The sequence below is a fragment of the Sebastes fasciatus genome, chromosome 14 (genome assembly GCF_043250625.1).
Source record: "Sebastes fasciatus isolate fSebFas1 chromosome 14, fSebFas1.pri, whole genome shotgun sequence".
Lineage (NCBI taxonomy): Eukaryota > Metazoa > Chordata > Actinopteri > Perciformes > Sebastidae > Sebastes > Sebastes fasciatus.
The window spans coordinates 26,846,456-26,870,606 of record NC_133808.1 but is presented as its reverse complement, the minus strand read 5'-3'; the positions used below and the strand labels follow the sequence as shown (position 1 = coordinate 26,870,606).

Sequence of the window (24,151 nt, the reverse complement as noted above, 5' to 3'; positions counted from 1 at the left end):
CCACACAATAAAGACTGTGTTCAGTTCCACACATGAAGGAGGGTTTCTGTATTATATAATTATATATAAAAAAACATTACAAAACAGAAAGCCTGAGCTGGCTGATACAGTTCATATAACATCATTTGAAATCCCTCAGTCGCCACTTTATTAGGTACACCTAGCTCAAGCTAATGCAGCCTAATACAACAGTCCTGCCATAAAAATGAAGGTTATGATCATTTTGGATGTTGTAGTTTTGTGGTTATATTATACAGAGATGTTTCTGATATTCAGCACACCCTCGCTGAGATAAATGGGGTGGACAAAATAATAGAAACACTTGTCAGTATATCGCACAAACCACAGCCTCCAAAATGATGATAAACCTCTCTAAAACAGCAAAACTGAGCATTATAACCTCCAGGAAAGGAGGAGCTCTAGACTGCATTAGTTTAAGCTAACTGTGCCCCATGTAGATTGGATATATACAGTATATATCATTTTGCATTCATTCTTATAACAACTCCTGCAACGCTTAACACTTTTCAGCTGTTCATCTGCAGCTCAGTACAATCCAGATTGTATCAGATTTTTTGCCAAAATGTGTGTTATGTTGTAATTGTTAAGCAGATACATTCATTCAAACACTTTTCTATCAGGGCCTCATTTACGTTTCTTACAAAATACATTTGCTTTTGCAAATTAACTGTATATGTAGTATACATAGTTCTGAGATTCGTAAGGCGTCCTGAAGAATCTTTTTGGAGGTATCCCAGGAAGGTTCAACTGGTGAAGAGAACCAGAGGCAGACATGTCATATACATCATACTGGAGGGATCACATATTGACAAGTAGGACATAGGGATGCAACCACTAATTGATTAATTGTCAACTATTAAATTAATCGCCAACTATTCTGATAATCGGTTTGAGTAATTTTTTAAGGAGGAAAAAAAAAGTCTAAATTCTCTGATTCCAGCTTCATAAATGTGAATATTTTCTGGTTTCTTTACTCCTCTATGAAAGTAAACTGAATACCTTTTAAGTTGTGGACAAAACAAGACATTTGAGGACGTCATCTTGGGCTTTGGGAAACACTGATCCACATTTTTCACCATTTCCTGACATTTTATAGACCAAACAATAATCGATTATTCGAGAAAATAATCTACAGATTAATCGACAATGAAAATAATCATTAGTTGCAGCCCTAGTAGGACATTTAGGTTATCTTGCTTATTTGCCTGCTGCCACCACATCCTGGATCGGCAGCGTGAAGTGATGAATGAAAGGATGAACAGAAGGCTGTATTGATGACTGAGCTGACTGCATTAGTGACACGCTGCCATTCAACAGATCTCCTCTAACAAGTCATGTCAGACCATCATGTCCACCGAACACCTGCCACGATTTCACACTCAGTGATGATTCTATTTCCGGGCGTGTGGTCTGACTTCTCAATTTTCTTCACAAATACCTCATTGACAAGCTGATTTCTATGCATATTATCCATATTCATAGTACATCCATGCACCTGCAGAATATTTAAACCTCATCTGCTTTATAAGGAGAGAGTGCATGTAGGGAAACAGGTCGTTTTTTGAATCCTAAACAGTTTTCTTCTTCTGCAGTATGGAATCAGTGTTGAGTAAATAAGAGCCCTGGCCCTTGGTTGCTCATCTGTGTACCAATAACAGTCTTCCCTCTTTCACAGGACCGTCATTCTGTGGTGAAGCGTGGTGAGGGGGATTCGCCACCCAGCACCAGCCCCGATGACATCAACCAGACCTTCAAGTTCTCCCCTGGAGACGGACAAGCACTGCAGGTTTGTCCAGCGTTCAGCAGGCGTACTGTCCTGTAAGTTGTTGAAGTGAAGCTGGTTAGCAGATGTCTGACGCTGTTTTAACTTCCTCTCCACAGATCACCCCTCTCCCAGGTACTCACCCGCTCCTGGTCCTGGTCAATCCCAAGAGTGGAGGGAGGCAGGGGGAGCGGTAAGTTCCCACCACCACCACCCACGGGCCACCTGCTCTTATCTACTACAATATCATGTATGAAGACCATGCATAGAGGTTATAGATTAAAGTTGATGACTAAAGTTGTATTTTTTTAAATCAGATTCTTTTAATTTAATAATTTTATTTTTAATTTATGTTTTTCCTTTTCTATTCCCCGTGTCAATTTAAGCTTCTGATCTTTAAAATATGATGATGATCTTTAAATATAATTTATACATCAATTACAGGATCTGATTAAATTACACTATTATTAGAGGACTTTTGGGCCATTATCTGAAAATCACAGCACATGTCGGTTTCTCAGTGGTGCAGGAAGCCAAAACATTTTCTCATTCTTCCTGCTGATACCTCACTTTTGTCTTCTTAAATTCTCAGTAAGTTTTGCGGTTCGGCAGTTTATAAAAACTTAGTTCTGGGTTCTTCACCCCGTTGGTGGTTCATCCCACCACACAGCAGCTTTTAGGCATTTTTTCTGTTGTTTGGCACCTTCACACAGCACAAAGTCAATGGAGAGCGATGAATTGTTTTCCCCTCCGGTGTGGGCGGGACTTAATTGCGCTCCGTCTCTATAGCCTGACACATTCCCATAGCAACCCACTCTTTATTGCCATTAGAAAGGAAATTATTCTCTATTAATAGACGTTACAAGAAGCAAAGAGAGCAGGAAAACAGAGGCTATTGTATTGCTATTTTTGTCTGTGTGAAAAAAGTTTTTCTCTCTGTTTCATAGTTGAGTTTGATTGATGAACTTATCAGAAGTTGTATAAGCGTTGTCCTACATACACGTTATACAAGCTTCATTTGTCTAAATTGCTGTTATCCACTGGCTGTGAACTTATTAGTCCCTCATGTACCTTTGTGTTTTGTAGATTTCTAATACCATCTAATATATTAAAGTAGTCTAATGAAATACACTGGCTGGCCTCCTGCTGGATAGTAGAAGCATATTAGCAGCCAGTAAAACTGCCTGCATGAGGATGATTGTGCAGCTTCAATGGGCTTTTTATGTAACTCTCACAAGGTTACAGGAAACTGCTGTGTCGACGTGCAGCTCGCTGATACACCGACAGTTTGTGAGAGCGAAGAGATGGAGGAGATGGAAGCAAACTCTCCACATCTCTTTTATATTATGCCTCCTCTTCCTGATCTCTGAGATGATTATTTTACGTGCGTGATTACTTCTGCAGAACAGATTATTTAAGATGCGTGTGGAGGTTGTACGGAAGTCACTTCTCACGCTTCCAGTGACGCTATATGATGCTTACTCTGAGATAAATATTCAAACCCAAGCTGCCATCATTTTTATGGCTGAGAAATTTCATATTCTAGATTTTTTTCACACAATTCCCTGAAAAAGTCAAACTTAAACTTTTGTCCGAGGCAAAAGTTGACAACCGTTAGAAAAATGTAGTGGTTAAAGAGCAGCAAAGATGGATGATGAGAGTTAATGTCATGCCTTTGCTTGCATTTTGTGTCTAAATTTCGACATCACAGCGCTACGATTCACCAGACATTTATTGCACCATCTGACGTGCCTTAAAAGTGATATTGTCTGATACAGATCTTAGATTTTATTAGTCCCATCCAGCACCGTGTGACATGTAGTAATCCTGCAAGATCACTGTTATTTCACAGTATGTGGGGGCCTTGAGAAGCTGAGGTACTCACTGTTTTCACTCTTCTAACAAATAGATGAACCATTATAACCTGGAGCATTCAACTTGTATAAGTCTGATGTAATAATTAGCACACTGCGTATGCTGATTAATGCACTCCTTACTGTAGGTGCTCACTGTATTTATAACTGTTTGAGTTGATCTCTCTCCTCTTTCTCTCTCTTCTTCCAGGGTGCTGAGGAAGTTCAGGTACCTACTAAACCCCAGGCAGGTGTACAGTTTGGAACAAGGGGGACCAATGGTAGGGTAAGTCTGCTGCATTCAGCTCTTTGTTGCTATTTTTATGTCGGTGAATGGATAGAACAGCATTTCTGTGCCAGGACACTGTTTGTAATGTAGGCAGAGTGTTGTTAAGTTGACATGTTAATATCAGAATGCTTTAGTGTTTTTGTCTTTCAGAACATGGTGGAAGGTCCAAATTTATATATATATATATATATATATATATATATATATATATATTATTTATGGCTCCACGCCGGTGATAGCCGAGGCCGGAGGCATTATGTTTTCGGGTTGTCTGTACATACTGTACATCCATCTGACCCATTCTCGTGAACACGATATCTCAGGAACACCTTGAGGGATTTTTTTTTTCAAATTTGGCCCAAACATCCACTTTGACTCAAGGATAAAGTGAGTAGATGTTATCAGTTCAAAATGTACCTTAAAGGGAGATTTGTCAAGTATTTAATACTCTTATCAACATGGGAGTGGGCAAATATGCCGCTTTATGCAAATGTATGTATATATTTATTATTGGAAATCAATTAACAACACAAAACAATGACAGATATTGTCCAGAAACCCTCACAGGTACTGCATTTAGCATACAAAATATGCTCAAATCATAACATGGCAAACTGCAGCCCAACAAGCAACATCAGCTGTCAGTGTGTCAGTGTGCTGACTTGACGATGACTTGCTCAAAACTGCATGTGATTATCATAAAGTGGGCATGTCTGTAAAGGGGAGACTCGTGGGTACCCATAGAACCCATTTACATTCACATATTTGGAGGTCAGAGTTCAAGGGACCCCTTTGAAAATGGCCATGACAGTTTTTCCTCGCCAAAATTTAGCGTAAGTATGGAGCGTTATTTAACCTCCTTCTTGACAAGCTAGCATGACATGGTTGGTACCAATGGATTCATTAGGTTTTATAGTTTCATATGATACAGTATCTTCACTCTAGCTTTAAAAACTGAGCCCGCTAAAACCTAAAAATAGCTAGGAGTTAATACGTTAAACAAATTAGTGGTGTTAACGGGTTAACTTTGACAGCTCTAGTTAACATACAGGCCTGCACCAGAATGTTAGAGCATATAAAAAAAAATCAAACTTCCGACTATCTTTCCGTGGATAAAGAATTAGTTTACAGAGCCAGGCACAAAGAAATAAATCTATTATTTATTAAAAGATGATTTATATTACTGTGAGCTCAAGCTGCATCAGGAGTTTTTATTTCAGAATGAAAGGAACATTGTGAATATAAAGTCCAGTCAGTCGTTATTGAGTCAGGGAGCTGTGCTTTCGGACCACCTCCTCTTTCCTTCATGTCAAGCTAACCCGCGAAGGTCGGTGAAAGCGAATGGGTTCACCTCATTACTGCCGTGCTGTGCATTTGACCTCTTGACACGCTCGCTCGTACGTCAGAGCTGAGCACAGCTTGTACCTTGAAATTAATGCAGTTGTGCCTTTTGTTCATTCAGGGCAGAAAAAAAGCCCTACGCAGCTCAAGGGCTGTAAATGCTTTACCTTGAAGGTGAAGCACTCCCTTCACCATCCGTTTACTCCCATTTATGTGAATCTCTCCTCCCGGTTCACGTCTCTCTCTCTCTCTCTCTCTCTCTCTCTCTCTCTCTCTCTCTCTCTTAGTCATGACTAGTGGAGCTGCTGCCCTCGAGAGCCCATTGTAGGAAACGCGACACAATGACGCACTCCGGTCTTAAGGGAGAAAGCCGTAGATGATACATGCAGCGTCAAACGCAAACACTGTGTTTACTCTGATGTGATATTGGACACTGGAAAAAATATATTTTGATCAGAGCCTTTTGGAATTTAAGTTTTTGTGTCCTCATATTGAAGTTTAGAGCGATTAGTTGTCAACTATTTAATTAATCGCCAACTATTTTGATAATCGATTAATCGGTTTGAGTAATTTTTTATGAGAAAAAAGTAAAAATTCTCTGATTCCAGCTTCTTAAATGTGAATATTTTCTGGTTTCTTTACTCCTCTATGACAGTAAATCTTTGAGTTGTGGATATAGCAAGACATTTGAGGACGTCATCTTAGGCTTTGGGAAACACTGATCAACATTTTTCACCATTTTCTGACATTTTATAGACCAAACAACTAATCCATTAATCAAGAAAATAATCAACAGATTAATCAACAATGAAAATAATTGTTAGTTGCAGCCCTAGTGTAGTTTAACTGTATTACAGTTAACAAACCAAGTTTTTTAAACGGTGTCATCACTTATCACTACTAAGATTTTAGGTCAAAACTAGTGTAATATTTGTCACTTTTTTTCATCCTCAGCACATTTTTCCATCCCATTCATGATCAAATCTGTGAAATAATTTGCTATAAATTATAAAATTGTGCTGTACCATGAAAATATCTACAGATGGGGACCATTTGCACCAATAAAACAAGCATATTATGTTCATTACTCCCACCATGTTAGCTTAAGGCCAATAGAAACTCTGATATGATTGTGACACATCACATCAATCTGTCACGAATCAGTCACTTCACTTCAGGGCACAACGAGCATGTGTTTCTGATTATCATTATGAAACAGATCTGAAGTATCTAGGTTGAAAATACTTCCAATGGCATTAAAGGGATAGTTCAGGTGTTTTGAGTGAGGTTGTACGAGGTACTTATCCATAGTCAGTGTATTACCTACAGTAGATGAAGGTCGGCACGCCCCCAGTTTGGAGAAACAGACAGGAGTAACCGGAGCAAAGCAATGTACTGCTGTGGACGGGGCCGGCAACAAAACGTATTTTAGCCACCTAAAAGAAAGGGTCACTTAAAGAAAATCAATATTTGTTTAAGTGTACGCTATATTTAGAATATTTTCGCCGCTTTATCTTGCCATCAGAGAGCCCTTTCCGACGGCAAAACTGAAAGTGAATCTATGCTCTCTTCAAAGACAGCAGGCTCAGATGACAAAAACAGTATAGATACGTTTCACTTCGGCGTTCACCATCGGAAAAAATTCTAAATATAGCGTACACTTAAACGGATATCAAATTTTTTAGGTGAGCCTTTCTTGTAGGTGGCTAAAGTACATTTTTCTGCCGTCCCCATCCTCACGTCCGTTTCTCTTCTCGTGCAATGATGCGTTTCAGCTGAACAGCCAATCTGAGTGATTTTTTCTCACCGACCCAAAAACTAGGCCGACAGACGCTCATCAACGGCCCAAAAATGTCTGACGGCCGACTGTCGGCTTGGTGTGTCAGGGCCTTAGGAGTACAAATGGTAGTAAGAATCGGCATAATCAATGTTACGATTCGGTTCTCCCCTGGCCCCAAAACGTTTGAGAACCCCTCTCTTAGACAAAGGACATTTTGTTTTGATTGGGACTTACAGTAATTATGAATAAAGAATTCGTCGTTCTCAGCTCCATCTTTTCAAGTGCATGTGGTCCATTATTCTAATATCACACATCTGAGCTCAGGGGGGACGTAGTGGGATAGTTGTTGGTGCTGCTAAGAGGTTGAGAGAGTATGCACAAGTGGATATTAACACATGCATACAAATAAACACAAGGCTGAATGAAGGTCTGTTGACACGTAGAGGGTTAACCTGCTCTCAGCTGAACTCTCTACAACTGTTACCATGGGCTCCCTAGCAACGGGCTCCGCAGCCTTTGAGGTGAGAGGCAGCTCACTCTGAGTAATTTGTTTAGGGAATGCATTGTATTTTCGGTCATTACAAACGTTGTTTCAGCTCCTTCCATTAATGTGAAACCTCCATTCGGCTCTTTGTTGATGCCCTAAGCTGTCATACATAAAGCATAGCCGCAAACAGGCAGGATTAGGTGGCTTAATTAAAATTTAATGCTGACATGGAAGTGTTTTTGGTTGCGATACACAACTGCATGTTGCGGAAACATCCCCACGGTGGGTGCATGGTCCACCCCACGGTGGGTGCCTCACGGCCTCTGCATCATCTGACCCCATCCAGAAATAATCCAGCACCTACTTTGATGTGAGTGGACCACTGACAAGAGCAAAAACTGAGGAGGAATATATGTTTGGAGAGTTTAGACTTAAAGGAAAAAGGATGGCAATGTTACTCGATATACTAGATCCAGACGCCAAAGCACCGCGGTTTATAAAACTCTGACACAAGACTTTAAAACTCACGATGGCAACTATTTTATTTCAATGCATCGCGATGATCGCAACGTAAACAGATATGTGTTGTCCACAATAAAAAGTAACCAACCAGCACGTGTTTGATTGCCTAACACAGCGCCTTGCCGAATGATGTCACATTGCGATCCGGCAACAACAACCCTGCAGACTGGTATCATTCAAATGAATAAGGAGGCTAAGAGTGGGTGACCTCTGGGTCTGAAAAGTGAAGCCAATGCTGAAGTGCCTTAAACTTGCATTCTTTCTAACAGCCAGCAGGGGGCGACTCCTCTGGTATCAAAAAGAAGTCTGATTGTATAGAAGTCTATGAGAAAATTAACCTACTTCTCACTTGATTTATTATTACCTCAGTAAATATTGTAAACATGAGTTTATGGTCTCAAAACAAATGGTAAAAAATGGAAGAAACATGGCCTGAATGCGGCCTAAGCCCATTTTTCTACATGTTCAAACTTCCTGACCGTCTCTGCAGACGTTGAAGAAGGGTCACAAATATACTGTATGTTATACTAGCTTGTCAGGAAGGAGGCTAAATAACACTCCAAACTTAACGCAAAATTTTGGTTCTATGGGTACCCACGAGTCTCCCCTTTACAGACATGCCCACTTTATGATAATCACATGCAGTTTGGGGCAAGTCATAGTTAAGTCAGCACACTGACACACTGACAGCTGTTGTTGCCTGTTGGGCTGCAGTTTGCAATGTTATGGTTTGAGCATATTTTTTATGCTAAATGCAGTACCTGTGAGGGTTTCTGGACAATATTTGTCATTGTTTTGTGTTGTTAATTGATTTCCAATAATAAATATATACATACATTTGCATAAAGCAGCATATTTGTCCACTCCCATGTTGATAAGAGTATTAAATACTTGACAAATCTCCCTTTAAGGAACATTTTGAAAAGATAAAAAAAACGTTTGATTAATTTGCGATTCATTTAATCAATTTTAATTGATTGACAGCCTTAGATTTTAATAGTTCTCGGGCAGCAATGGAGCTCCATGGCAAAGAGGAATAAGATGTAAAAGACATTTTTTTGGTCTTTTTCTGGGATTTGTTTACACTGAGAAAACTAAACTAATATCACCATGTTTATCCTGTTGACTGAACCTGTCATCTTGTTAACGCCACCACATCACCAGAGATAATCGCCACCTATAACACTGAATAAGTATTCACTGTACAACACCATATAATATCTATTTTAAGATGTAGACATGATTTAGAGCGCCTATGGGCTGTTACTGTGCAGGACCAGGTGGTCGGTGTGAAAGGGGTCTGTGCCCCGTTTGCAGCTGTCTCATGATGGAGAGAGATGAAAGCTACTGTCGACACCTTTGTCCCAACGCACATTAAAGGTCCCTTTGAAGGGCACACACTCTGTGACTGTGGTTTCTAGGGGAAAGAGTGGAGTGAACACAGCTGGAGAGGGCGCACATTGATTAAACTGTCTCTCTCTCTCTCCGTCTGTCTGTCTCTCTCTGTGTGTCTCTCTGCCTTTCAGCTCTAAATCATTCAGAGCTCAGAAAATCCCCGTCTAAATCGTTCAGAAATCCAATCAAAGGACTTATCACCTAAAATACACTTTGACATTGAGATAGAGGAGCCGTGTGTAGAAAAAGGCTGAACACCACATTTGTTTTTGTTTCTGCATGTGTTGGTTAAATCGCTGGATCTTCTGTCGTCTTAGGCTCAACTTTTTCCACGATGTCCCTGATTTCCGGGTGCTTGCTTGTGGAGGTGACGGCACTGTGGGCTGGATCCTCGACTGCATAGGTACACAGATTCCAATAACAATATTACCAATATTATTTTCACAGTTTGGGCCATGGTTTCTAGAGGTTATGATAACATTGTACTCATCAAGTTAATCACTGAGATCTTGTAAACAAACCCTCCGATTAGACAAACCTTTTTGACAGAGAAAACAAGGTAAAAAGTAAATTCTTTACCCAAACTATCCATTGTAGACATCCACCACAGTTTATAGACAGATTTTTGACCTGCCACGCTGCCGATCCGACTATTATCAGCTCATTAAATGTGCGTCATGAGTCGTTATAAGCCTCATACATGTGGGTCAGTAGGGGCCTGCTACACCTACTACATTGTAAAAGTGAAAGCGAAACTTAAAAGCAACACTTTTTAACATGTTGTAAAACTGAATGAAATGTTTTGAACACAAACAAAAAGACAACAAAACCACTTAGTTATGCATGATAATGTTATTATAACCAAGAGACCCAGAAATAAGTCCCACGTTGTCCTAGAAGCAGTTGTTTCAAGGACTGTTCAACTAACCAAATATAAGATTGATCTGTTTGTCTTTGCAGATAAGGCCAACTTTGCCAGGCACCCTCCAGTGGCCATCCTGCCGCTGGGCACCGGAAACGACCTGGCACGCTGCTTACGCTGGGGAGGAGGTGAGGCACTCACTTAATCATCTGTCTTTGTGTGTTTTGTGTAATCTTTCACACCACGATCATTTTTGCGTAGACATTTATGAAACTTAAAAAGTGAAACCAGACCAGATCAGTCCAGCACAAGCCGGAATATTTTCACATAGTGTTGTTTAGTGCCTCACAATACACTTTCCCTTCAATAGGTTCGAAATTGGTCTCTTCTCTTATGTGCAGATTTAATTCTGTCTGAAGTTACAAACAATCTAGTAAAGCAACAATACACAGTAACGTGTATTTAAAGGGACAGTGTGTAGGATTTGGTTGCATCTAGCAGTGTGGTTGCAGATGGTAACCAACTGAATACCCCTCTGCTCACTCCTCCCCTTCTAAGACTGCGGTAATCAGAGCTAGCGCCACCGAGTGCCATCCTTACCATAATAACACTACTTTAGGAGCAACAGAAGTCAGACGGCGGCTGGCGGTACCACGGTTTGGCACTCCGTAGCTCACATTACCACAGTTTCACAAATGTGTTGAAGCACTACGGAGGCCTTCAGGTAACGTAAAAACGTGAAAGGGCCAGTGTGTTTGGTTTGTCCTTTCTGGGCTACTGTAGAAACATGGCGGACTCCACAGACCTGCTGATTGCCCAGTTATTACAAACTAATGCTATGCAGCCAAACACTGTTAAAATAAACACAACTTTTTTTCAATTTTAGTGAAGATTCCGTTTACAAAATTACCAAATGTGTCAAGCTGAAGTTTGGGAAATGTGTATAAAATGATGCACAATATATCTGGAATATTAACATCTGATGCAATCATAAAAAACATGGAGTAGTGGTTGAATATTTCATACAGAGAAGAGTAGAATATGATGATTTTCCAGCCTTAAAGCTACTTAAAGGGATAAAAACACATGTTACGAAATGAAAAATATATCAGATTATCTGTAAAGGTTCATCTTGGTTCATTAAAGACAGAACCTAAATGTGTAGTTGATTCCAGCTAGCGTCTCAGTTGCACACTAGAATACAAAAGGCAAGCATGTGTGTGCATGTTTTTGGGAAATGAAAGATGGGAAGAGGAAAGTGGGAGCTCTTAGGTGTCAAATTAAAAACGGTTAATATGCAAAGCACCATTGATTTGTTGCGGTACTTGTGGGCCAGTAATTAGACCGGCTGTTTATGACTACTTGATTGTTGCTGCTTGGAGGACCAGCAGAGCACTTACTCGGGCTTATGAATGACATTTCATCAATAAGCTGCCAGGTCCGGGCGGGGGGGGGCGGCTTCGGGGTCATCATTCCTAGAAATAAACGTTGAAGTAGGAGCTGGAGTCTCTGCAGCCAACGATAACGGCGTGTATAGTCGGTCGGTCGGTTGGTCCACTTTGGTCCAGACTGAAATATCAACTATTTATACTATATATAACAACTATTGGATGGATTTCCATGACATTTTACAATAATATTCCCCAAAGGATGAATCCTACTCAGGGTCATCCCCTGACTTTTCCTCTAGAGCCACCAGCAAGTTGAAAGTTTTGGCTTACAGACACTTCACATACGTTTTGAAATATCTTGATTAGAATGATTGGATTTCCAAGACATTTGGTAGAGATCTGGTGCCCAGAGGATGAACTGTTATGACTTTACATCTAGCGCTACCAGCAGGTCAAACTTTTAGCTTATCCTGTGAAATATCTCAACATCCACCAGATGTACTGGCACAAAGTTTTGTGCCACAGACATTCACGTTCCCCAGAGGGTGAATCCTACTGACTTTGCTGTCCCCCTGACTTTTCTTTTAGTACCGCCAGATGCTTAATTCTTTAATTTTTTTTTTTTTTTGTGAAATATCTTGACAACTTGTCGAATGGATTGCCATGAAATGTGGTTCAGGCATACATGTCCCCCTTTAGAATGAATTGGAATAACTTTCTCATGATCCCCTCACTTTTCATCTAACAGCCCGCAAAACTATGGCATACAATTTAATGGGGACCTATTATGTTTGTTTTCAGGTTCGGGTTTCTACTAGAAACCCCATCACACCCTCTTGAAATGCCCAGTCTGCTCTGATTGGTCAGCTCGCCCACTGTTGTGATAGGTCAACCGAATCAAACTCTTCAGACTCCACTCCAGCTCCACTCAAACTAGCTTTGTATGAGGGCGTGCCAAACTAGTCGCTAGTGCAAAATGTGTTACTTGATGACATCACCATGTTACGGAAGAAAAGGCGGGACTTCAAGCGAGACGTTTCAGGCAGTTCAGGAGTGTTTCTGTGGGGAGAGTAGCTCCATTTGGCGTGGACGTTGGACTTTGTAACTTTGCAGACCTTTTACATGCACAAAAAACGATATAACACACTAAAGGAAAAGGAAAAAGCACAATAGGTCCCCTTTACGGAGTACAGACGTTCCTCTGTTTGGTTGCCGATGAAAGGATTCAGCGAGTTGCGTTGAAGAAGATGTCACACTATGGTAATCAGCTGAGAAATGAAATAGAAAAAGGGCCTGGTACCTAAAGTGAGTCGAGTCAAACCATGCAGTGTGGAAATGAGGCATTAGTCTTGTTAGACACAAATGAGTTTGTTATGTTTGAGTTTATTTCTGTGACAAAAGCTTCTTCTGATGTCTTATATCGTCATTTGTAGATTTGAGACTGTTCAAGGGCTCTTCAGTGTGTGATACATGTTCTTATAATGATGGTGTGTGTGTGAGTGTGTGTACACTTTCAGGATAAAATGTGGTGAAGGATCCAGTGGGAAAGGGACGATTGTTTTTTTATTTGAAACGGAAATTGTTCCCTCTGAAATTGCTGTTATATTATAAGAGTACCAGTATGTCAGAATATGCAAAACACACTCCTATTTCACACATGATGCTCCCAGTGTGATGGTACTCATTAATGCCTCACGCCCTCGTGACACCCTTGGAACGTAGGCTGTCAGCTGCGGAGCAAAACCAGAGGGCTCCCCGGGGTGCTGTCAGGCCCGGGCCGTGTTCTAGGTTCGGAGGTGGTGAGGGCGGCGGTCTCTTTATGAAATGGCAGCATAATCAGTGCCATTGTGTTTCATGTTTCAGCCCATATAATTCACCATTCCACCAGTTAAATGTAGGGCTTTTAGATGTGGAATGGGTGAAATAATAACTCCCTTTCGGATACAAGAGCATTAATGAGGTCAGACACTGATGTTGGTCAATAAAGCCCGGCTTCAGTCTGTGTTCATCCCAATGGTGTTGGATCTGGTCAAGGTCGGGGCTCTGTGCAGGCCACCAAACTGGGAAAAAACATTTCTTTATGGTCATAGCTTTGAGGGCGTTATCATGTTGAAGCAGGACACAGCCTTCCTCAAACTGCTGCCGCAAAGTTGGAAGCACAGTATTCTGTAAAATATGATTGAATGCTGTAGCCTTAAGATTTCCTTTAAAAAATGCACTGAAGTCGCACTTTTACTGGCTGAGTGGCATCACAAATACACAACAGTGGACAGTGATGTAGTTTTGGACATAGTATGGATCCTCTCTGTTTGTATCAGTGCATTTGCTTGTATTTGTACTCAGTGTACGTTCCTCCTCCTCTGGCTGTCCTCTGCAGGTTACGAGGGCGGCAGCTTGCTGAAGTTCCTTCGGGACATCGAGCACAGCGCAGAGGTGGTGCTGGATCGCTGGAACATAGACATCGTCCCTGATGACAAGGAGGAGAAGGGAGACCCCGTCCCCTACAGCATCGTCAACAACTACTTCTCTATTGGAGTGGTAAGGAAACTGAACATATGACTGATAATCTATTTCCCATGTGGCTTGAACGTGGTGGATACTACTTAGTTTCCAAAGGAAAAAAAAATCCAAAATATGGTCTGCATTTAGTGACTAGATACACTTCTTAAAGAACCTGAAAAAATATAAGACATATATATTATATGGCATTACAAGGATAGAATGTTTCAACTACTAAAATATCACGTTACGTTACATTTTAAAAATAATAATTATCCATTCACCAACAGATATTGGTGGAATAATTTGCTTGTCCGTATCATATGTAGAAATAAGAATAGAGAAGAAATGTAAATGTGTGTGCATTATCAAATATAAATGCAAAAAAATAAATACAACTATAAATTGAATTATCAAAGAAATCTCAAACTCAAGCATAGGGGACATCAGATTACTGCATACCATTTAATTTTTTTAATTAATAAAATTTTTACATTTTTAATTAATAAAAAAAATAAGTTACATGTTCTGTCATTTATTATTCCATTACTTTTCCTGATGTTTTAGATTTTTGCTCTGGTATCGTTTCAGTATCGATATCGAGATATTTAGGCAGGGCATCGTATCAAAGTCATAATTTTGGTATCTTGACAACACTACAACTATGACAAAATATTCTGGTACTGGTATGAACAATTAAACAAGCCCTTATGTCTTTATCACACAAAAACATCAAAAACCTTTATGTGATTTGGTGCAGATGAACTTCGAGCATTACTGTCTGTGTGTCATGGTCAGCACAAACATCTGTAAGAGGTTACAGATACAGATGCAGAGGTTCAATAGAGTGAAACATGTCAGGTTTTGAATAAGTTTGTAAAGACATAAAGTTCATCTAATTAAGTCTCAATAATACATTTGAATGTAAATTGTAACCAGAGACAATATGGCAAAAATCTATAGCATAATTCTGCCCCCAAATCGTCTGACTGCATCGTAACAATAACAACACAGTGAGAAAGATTACCTGGTCTTTGTGGACACAAGCAATTAGTAGATTCACCAGTGAATTTCTGCTCCCTCTCGGGCAGGTTTCCTCTTTTAATTGGAGGAAAGAAACATGCTGCCAGGTCCCAGTTGCTTAGCAACCTTTTTACCTTGTCCTGATGGAGATACTGTATGAAGGCTCAGGGACGTTTATACCGAGGTGACAAACAAGGCCTTCAAGAAGTTATCACGGTGCTGGTCTGCTGATTTAGCTTCAGAGCAGTCAAATAGTGGATATGTCTTCACTGCACGTCGGTATTTCTTTATGGCAAAATGGCAGCATGAAGGGATTCATATAGACTTTACTAGTCCTGTAATGTGGTTTGGACTCCAGAATGAATCTGACGCTACAGTTATACATATATATAGTTATTTAAATTAACTCCACTGTCATCAGCTTACAGACTTTGCAGGCATCCTATTAATAGCCTGCACTCTACTTTATTGCCTCTCTGGTCAGTGTGAGGAAGCCTTCGTTCATATACCAGCGCAGCAAATAAACACCATCATACCAAACTAGTAATTAGAAGCACAGTGTGTATATTAGTGTAACGATGGAAACCACACTGTTGTTGGTGTTTTTCCAAACTTTGAGCTGAGTCATCATCATATCAGTAAGTAGGTGCCATCTGATTTTTTTTCTTAAACATTCAAGCACCATTAAGCTGATGAATAAAAGCTCATTAGATATACAGCACAGCACATATGACTATAAATAAACAGAAGTGACATAAGTGTGAAGAGGACATATGTGCGCTGGTAGAAGTAAAAGGGGGTTTTGGCAAGAAGAGGATGAACCACAGCGATGTTATATAACTGCACCCCCACTGATATCTGCATGTAGGCGTCGCTGTAGACACACAACACGTAAGCATAAAGCCAATGACATACTAATCTATATGTGCATTCTCATTTGTACCTCGTCCTGGCTTTTTAAACAAAGATGCAGCACTAGAGGAAGATGATCGTGTTTGACCGGCTGTCTTGGTTGCAAAGAAATATTTCCATTGTGTGCTACTTACGGATTATATAAAGAATCATAGGATCATATAATATGATGCATTGCCAGTAACTGCTCACCTTGCTGCAGTGATGTACTCCAGGACACTGTGACATCTGTTGGCAGTGTTTACAGGTGCAACTGAGCACACGTCTGACCAAGCAGAGATGCTGGATGAGGTCAGAGGTAGGGATGTCAACTGTGAGGAAATTTCGCCACCGGTTAATAAACTTGTGACAACACCGGTGTTACAGATTACACCGGACATTTTACAAGAAAAGATGAAGCTGAATATATGTAGAGCGCTTACTTTGATCTTTGATGTTAGATGTCTGTGTGTCTGGCCTCTCCGGTTGAGCTTTCATTGCGCCACTCACACCGGCTGTGACCGCTTCGTCCTCTAATTGTCTCATTAATGTTATGGTTCCCTTATAGCATTGGGTTTGAATCCGAAATATTGCCCAATAGGCGCTTTTGCTTTTTGCTGTGATACCAAATCCTCCGCCATCGTCTCTCAACTTTATCTCGTCCCGTGTGTGTGAAATCTGACTCCTGCTACTCTGTGCTGAGAGTCCGTACGGTGCCAACACGTTTAATTTCAGTTGGTAGCGTCCGTTGAAAATGAACTAAATGGGTTTTTATTTCTATAAAAAATAGTTAAACTTCAATTGGGGCGGTGGGCAAGTAATGTAAGCGGTGTATCCCCGAACACCGAGTAACTCCGACTACCGCGGCAAGCTTAGTTAGAGGTGAAACAGGCTTGAAACTTAGCAAAACACTGCTTTTCAACCTGGTATTGGGTGGCTTGTGCAGTTCTCTTCTAAACATGTTCAAACATTATGTGAATCCTTGAGGTCTAACAAACGTGTTTAGTCAATATCCTTCCTCATAAAACATCCTGTATTGTTTTATATCCGTGTTTACTGTCGTAAAAACTCACTAGCACTCAAAATGCAAATTAATCTTAGTCTTAAAAGAAATAAAACTATTGGCTTGGGGCTGAATAGTTTCGGCGTTGAGAGCCACAGACGGGGTTGGGAAGTTTTAAAGTATTGAGAGGAACACATTGTTAGTTTTGATCTTTTCATGGGTATTGTTGACAATAAGAAAAATATATTTAAACACCAACTTTATCCTTGAATGTAGAGGCCGTCTGTGTGAAACTGCGTCTGTTTTGCTCGGGTTCTGACAACCCTCCAATAGTTTCACGGCCATTAAACAACGACAGATCGCTGTGCCTCCACGAGCACCAGTGACAGATGGCTGAGTATCTGCAGCACACGACACCTGAGCAAACCGTTCTCTGACTCACGCCAAAGAGGTAGCCATTAGTAACCCTCAAATCTGCTTTACTAACCATACTCGGTTTGCGTTTCCGGCCATCCCGTCGCAGACCTTGCTGCTCAGGGTTTGGTTGCCATGGAGACGGGAGGCTGGCAAGGCCGAATCTGAAAGCTTGCACAGTCATCTGTCCTTTATCTCACTGACTTAATTGTGGATGACATGGTGTGGAGCATGTGGTCGGCTCAGCCAAGGCACTCAGAACTGTAAATGATTTACAGTTCTGAAACAGAAATCAGAAGGTATATGATTTCTGTTTAAATGTATTCCCATATTCTAGATAGATATGATTGTATGGATCGCCAGGGGAAAAAATAAGTTTGCAAATATTCTTATATTTGCAAAATGGCTTTAAACACCTAAAGTTGTATGTATCGTCTTTGTAGAAGATGAGGATTTGGTAAGATCAGCCTTTGGCAGGAGCAACTGGCGGTCTGAAGGTGCTTTGAGCAGTGGGCTCACTGTGGGGGCTGGCAAGAGGATAGCAATAAAAAATATGTGTGAAGCCGCCCTCTGCCTCCTTTTTCAGCTTCATGTGGCTCCATATAATTTGATACTGTCACATTTTATAGCTCCACACAGATTCAGTTACAGATTAAAATAATGCATTTAAAGCTGCAGTGGGTAGAAATGGAGCAAATATGATTAAAAAAAAGTTGTTTTTATAAAACGGTCACTATATCCTGACAGTAGTGCATTAAAAAAATCATGCTCCTCTGTGTCCTCCGGTGTCCTCTGGTGCTTCTAATGGCATTTGCAAGGAAAACAACCAGTCACAGCTGATCTGGAGCCTCGCCGTCTCTGAGCAGCTGTCAATCACTCGCAAACTCCAACCAAACGGTCAAACTAGGCAGCGCTGATCAAATATGAATCAATATTCTGTTACTGTAATGCCTATTTCTCGCTTCAAATGTCTTCAGAATCATCTTGTAGCGTACTGTTTAGCTGTAAAATGAGAATGTTTGTGACCAGGCAGTAGAAATCATCTAAATATTCAGCCATGACATTGACATTTTTTTAGATAACACTAAGCTACACTTTCTGTACTCCAACACGACAAACTCTGAAACACCAGCACTCCTTTCTCCAACACTGACTCATGTTTCCATCATTGTCTTCCGTCAACAAGTCATATGACACAATGACAAACAGAAAGCAAAAGCATTTTATTTCTCTGTAGGGTGCTTTCCATAATGTTGTCAGACACTTATAATAACAATCTGAGCCTGTCTGTGGCAAAAACAAGCCGTTTTAGTGGGCGTAACATGGCGGTGCCAGGGTGCCCCAAATGATAACGTTACAGCTCGTTTAGCGGCTGCCATCTACAGCGTTGTGCCTCAATACTGGACCAACATGGGGAAAAAGTGTCCAGTTTGAAAAATACTGAATTTACCCTTTATTAAACACTTAATAAATAACGGCAGTGGGTGTAAGCATCTGCAGGTCGGTGTCGGTTCCTAAAGTGCTTTCACTTGACCTGCAGCCTGGAAAGAATCTGGTGAGAGGAATCTGAGAGAAGGAAATCACACCATGTCAGCAGCCATTAAAGATGCCACCTCATGTTGCAGTGAGGAAGCTGATCCCTCTGCAGCGTCTCTGTGCCGGAGTTTCTGTGGATGGGTGCGCAGGTGTAAATGTGTATAGGCATGCACATGGCTGCGTGTGTGCCCTGCAAGATGATTCCTAGCGTTAATGGCCAATACCTTCTGTGCACCGCGAGCCCCGACTGAGCCGTTCGCCAGGAGGGCGTGTAGACAGACGGCCCTGCGCCTCTTCTGATGGACATATAAGTCGCGAGCTGCTTCTTTCACCTGATTGGCAGAAGCTGCACCGGGATGACAAACATGAAAGGGGCTAATGCAGTTCACTGCAGCCCTCCTGAATCCTACTGCAGATAGGATTACAGTGAGCTAATTGTTCTTCACCACGAGGTCCATTTAGTAGGTGTTCTGGAGCTTTCAGTAGTGTTACACAATCTTCCTTCCTTTAGATGGAGTTTGTCCAGTTTCTGTTTTCTGAGCATTTTAAGGACTTCTCATTCATGTTACCTTCTGCCCACGAGGGGAAATATAGCCATGTGAAGTCTGACTGCTTCTTCAGACATGTTCACTTCATCTCATCTGATCATTCCAATGCACTGATATTTACACAACGTCATGGCCATCTGGAATGAAGCTAAGTGGTGAGAGTGGTGTGAAAATGATCAGCAAACGCTGCTGTATTTCATTTCTTGGTCTTCTGGGTTCCCTTTTTAAATGACGAATACAGACTACCGCCGCCTGCTGGTGTGGAGAGTTATTTCATCTCACGCAGGCGCAGAACGTACGTGGTAGTTGGCCGTCGGCTGTAGTCTTTCCGGTGTGTTCAAGTGCAGTTTTTTGGCCAAAACAAAGGTGACGTGGGCAACGTAAAGGTCGGCCTACATTGCAGCTAGTTCTTTGAAGTCTGTTTGGTGTGTATGGGCCTGTAGACCAACATGTTAAGTTGCCATCACAGTAACGTAAAGGGGTGCATGTCTTTTATTTAGCACTCAGCCAAACAGGAGGCACTGCTGAGGGGAGCTGAACTCGAGTGCGAGTGTTTGCCTCTACGCCACCAGGATACTTCATAAGTTGAGAGTCTCATCAGATCTTTCATTGTTTTATTAAATTAAGAGGAGAGGAAAGGTGCTGCAGTTACTCCCTGACATCGCTGCCAGTATGTAACTTTTTATGGGGACAAAGGCCCTATTAAATATAACGCTGTCCTTAACAGAGTGTGTTAGAGTTTGTTCAGAAATCAGGCCACAAGGAGCAGAAAGTGTGCATATAAAATGATGTGTGTGTGTGTGTGAGTGTTTGAGAGAGATGGAGTAGCGCTGGCACAGACTGAAGGTCAGGGGAAGTATCAGTGACAGGAAGTAAGCGTCTGCCAGGTTCAGGCCAGGTTACCGCGGTAATGAATGACCGTGCTGAGTGACACCTGGCTGGTCTTAAAGACGGGAGGAACGGCGCTCACACACACACACACACGGTCAAAAATGTGGACACACAAGCACATTCACACACACCTGGACAGTCTTTAAAGCCGCTGAAAACTTGGCTTCAACCTTCAGTATGTCTCTATGACATTAATAATTCATGACTTAATAAACTACATAAAAACAAATTAAAAAAACATCTTTAGATGTTGTTTATTACGAGCAACATCACATCACACTCAACACTTGAAAACTCTATTAATTTTAGATGCTTTTATATGCTGCTTTTAATGACTAAATCCTGTTTGGTGAACAAAAGTACATGACATCACCTCTGCGGACCCACTCTTAAAAACACTGCCTCATAGGATAACTTTTAGATACTCCAGCTTCATCTGTTTATGCATTTCATAACTTTACTTTCTTTCACAGACTTAACATTTTCAAAGATTCTCTTATATCAGCCTCTGGGAAGAGTAGACAAATATTTTAATAAAGTAAAAGTGCTGTTAATTTAAAGGTGCTCTATACGAGCTCTATTCAATGTTGTAATCACAGTTTCTCTGTGCTTTGTTGACATAGCCGGATCGGCCGTCCGTGCTTTTAGTGCATGTTCCTACATGTTCCGTGCCTCACTGGTTAGCTCATGGTCGCCGTTCTGCAACGCTCTCATACGGTGGTTACAGCTGATAACGTCGTCCCGACTGACGGCACACACTGCGGAAGCACCCACCCTCCAGTTCCCCCTCAGGTTAACACTGTTAGCTCCGTCAGCACCGTTACCTTTGTTTTTTACTGTTAGCACTATTAGCACCGTTAGATGCGAGCCATCAGCTCAGCCGTCGCCATGTTGAGAGCTGTTGAGAAGCAATAGAAATGCTCCCAATCTTGCATTTAGCATCTTTAATTATTTTTAAAAATACCTTTTAAAACTAAAAGCATTATTTATATTGTATGGAGAGAAGCCCATTTCTGCCAGGAAAAGACAAAAAACAATGAAAATGTATACATTTTGAATTGTGAGATAAGTGAAAATTATGTCATTAAGTTAAGTCCAATTTATGAGACAGTAAGGTTTGATTTTTTATTTGAATATTACCATATTAGTATTTTTATTATGTAGAACCTTCCATAATAATAGGAGTGGGAGTGTAGGTTCTGAAATGTTGGTATAAAAACGAAGACCTCTTAAAGGGACAGTGTGTAGGATTTGGCGACATTTAGTGGTGTGGTTGCAGATTACAACCAACTGAGTACCCCTTCGCTCACTCCTCCCTTTACAAGACTGGGGTAACGTGAGTCACGTGCAGATGAGTGCACAACGTGGTAACATTGTTCGCCTCGCTCAGAGGCCATCTTTACCATGATAACACTACTAAAAACACAGAAGTCTCTCTCTAGAGCCAGTGTTTGGTTTGTCTGTTCTGGGCTACTGTAGAAACATGGTGGAGCAACATGGCGGACTCCGTGAAGAGGACCTGCTCTCTATGTAGACATAAACGGCTCATTCTTAGCTAATGAAAACACAATGGTTCTTAATTCCAGGTGATTATACACTAATGAAAACAGTTATTAATATTATATTCCATTTCTGCTAATAGATCCCCTGAAATGTTACACACTGGCCCTTTAAATCATAGATGGTGTATGTTTAAATATAAGAGAATCATAGGATATGAAAGATTACAGGCTGACTATGACATTTCTCTTTGACATTAAGCTAACCAAGCCCCTAACCAGAGGCCAGTGAAACACAATAGGGGTGAACTGACAACCTATCACTCTGCTGTGGGTCCCACTGAGGTGACATTTTCCAGCCAGCGTTTTTGTTGTTGTTTTTTTTGTTGTTGTTGTTTGTCTCTCCTTTTTTCCCTTCCTACTTTTCACATCACCCATCCAGTAGCACCTCCTTTTGCCCCCACGCACCGTGTGCAAAAACTTCAAACGGCAAGATCAAAACAACCTTCATCACACAGGCAACTATAGGCGACGGCAAATGTCACATATTGTTACAGCCAGTTTTTTCAGGGGGACAGAATTCATAAAAGCGGGACTGGTCAGTGTTAGCCTGCAGCAGGGGACTGAGAGCAGATTTAGTGACATGAAGCAGCCCATCACGTTTTGGAAAGCTTTGCGGCCACTTTGTGTCACTGTCTGGCCCTGATCCACATGCTGAGCTGGACTCGCTGCCCACATTCTACCAAAATCAGTGAAAACAACTGTTTTGCTCGCAAAGGCTCCTCAGGCAGCTTTTTCTTCTTGCATGCATGCGTGTTGTTGTGATGAGTAACCTTGCCAGAGAATCAGCTCTTTAGTTTGAGCTCTGTGAGCGATGTTGGTCTCATGTGTCTTGAAAAGCGGTTCACCTGTGATGTCTCCTCACTCCCCTGGTTTCAGTATCAAATTCTCCGCCAGTTAAAGCAGCAGATACGGCTCTATTATAAGATTTGCTGATGCTGTGATATCTCAGCACATCGCCGTAGTATTGAGGAGGTGCGTTGCGGTAGGCCGGCAGCACCGGTGGATGGTTTTCGAGGGTGACGGGTGAGGATGCGTATAATTGCACCTGTCCACCTGTCTTGTCACAAACTTCCGTTCTCCTTGTTGCTGAAACACCTGCACAGGCCGGCAGCGTGCCAGGCTGCCGTCACTGATGCTTTGGCATGTCAGAGTTAAATGATGTAAGACTTTGACCCCCTTTACACCTGGCATTAAAATGTGTTTTGGGTGATTGGATTGCAATCGGATTGTGCTTGACCACATGAAAGTACAGGTGTAAATGCACCCAAAATGACCACATTGAACGCATTTTTGATCCACATACAACAACTACGTGGGCAGAAATATGGCTGTCCTGAGTACCATTTTTTGGGCTCCAGAGCTTCGGAAGTAATCAACAGCGAATATTTAAAGCTTCAGCAGGATGTGCAGCGTGCTCCGGTCACTGGACCGCCGTGACCAGGGAGGAGATCACCGCCACCGCTCTATCTGTGATCAGCATCTCCTCTCCTCATCCCTCTGTTTGTGCGAGTGTAATTGTACTTCAAAGTCACATTTGCGGGCCCTCTCCCACTAAACGGCGGCGTTTTTAGGTTGATGTGACCGTGCATTTCGTACCTGCCACTCCTGCAAGCCTGTGCGTATGCAGCCTCCGGAGGCTTCCTCTCAGCCCTTTCAGACAGAGCGATTGGATCTCAATTTGATCTCAATGTGGACACTGGAGACATATATTAATACCAGGTGTAAATGTAATCAGGTTAAATCATATCTAGATGCAATCTGGATACAAGACGTGTTTTAATGCCAGGTGTAAAGGGGGGGGTCTTAGGTGTAGATATACACCTCTTTTAAAAATCACAAAAAGAGAGTATAACAGATATATTATCTGACTAAGATTCCTTAGTTTTACCATGAAATGAAATAAATCACGGGTTACACAGGAAGTGGAAATGTAGGAAACAAACACTTGTTGCCTCTTAAACAGCAGCTTGCTCATTTTCCTCTTATATCCCGTTAGCAGATTAACACCTAATGACCAGCCAGGTTGGTAATATTAGCACACTGTGTGGAGCTTAAAGATGTCACATTGTGTCATTTATATT

General features: G+C 41.4%; 1 protein-coding gene across 5 annotated transcripts in view; it reads left to right on the top strand.

The window, feature by feature from the left end:
* dgkg (diacylglycerol kinase, gamma) overlaps nt 1-24,151 on the top strand; it is a 135,099-nt gene that overhangs the window by 72,753 nt on the left and 38,195 nt on the right. For all 5 annotated transcript variants that reach the window (XM_074657613.1, XM_074657612.1, XM_074657610.1 and 2 more), the window contains 6 exons: nt 1,697-1,807; nt 1,903-1,976; nt 3,848-3,922; nt 9,768-9,853; nt 10,411-10,500; nt 14,081-14,241. In XM_074657613.1, coding sequence (XP_074513714.1) covers nt 1,697-1,807; nt 1,903-1,976; nt 3,848-3,922; nt 9,768-9,853; nt 10,411-10,500; nt 14,081-14,241 — 597 coding nt within the window. The remainder of the gene's footprint in view (nt 1-1,696; nt 1,808-1,902; nt 1,977-3,847; nt 3,923-9,767; nt 9,854-10,410; nt 10,501-14,080; nt 14,242-24,151) is intronic.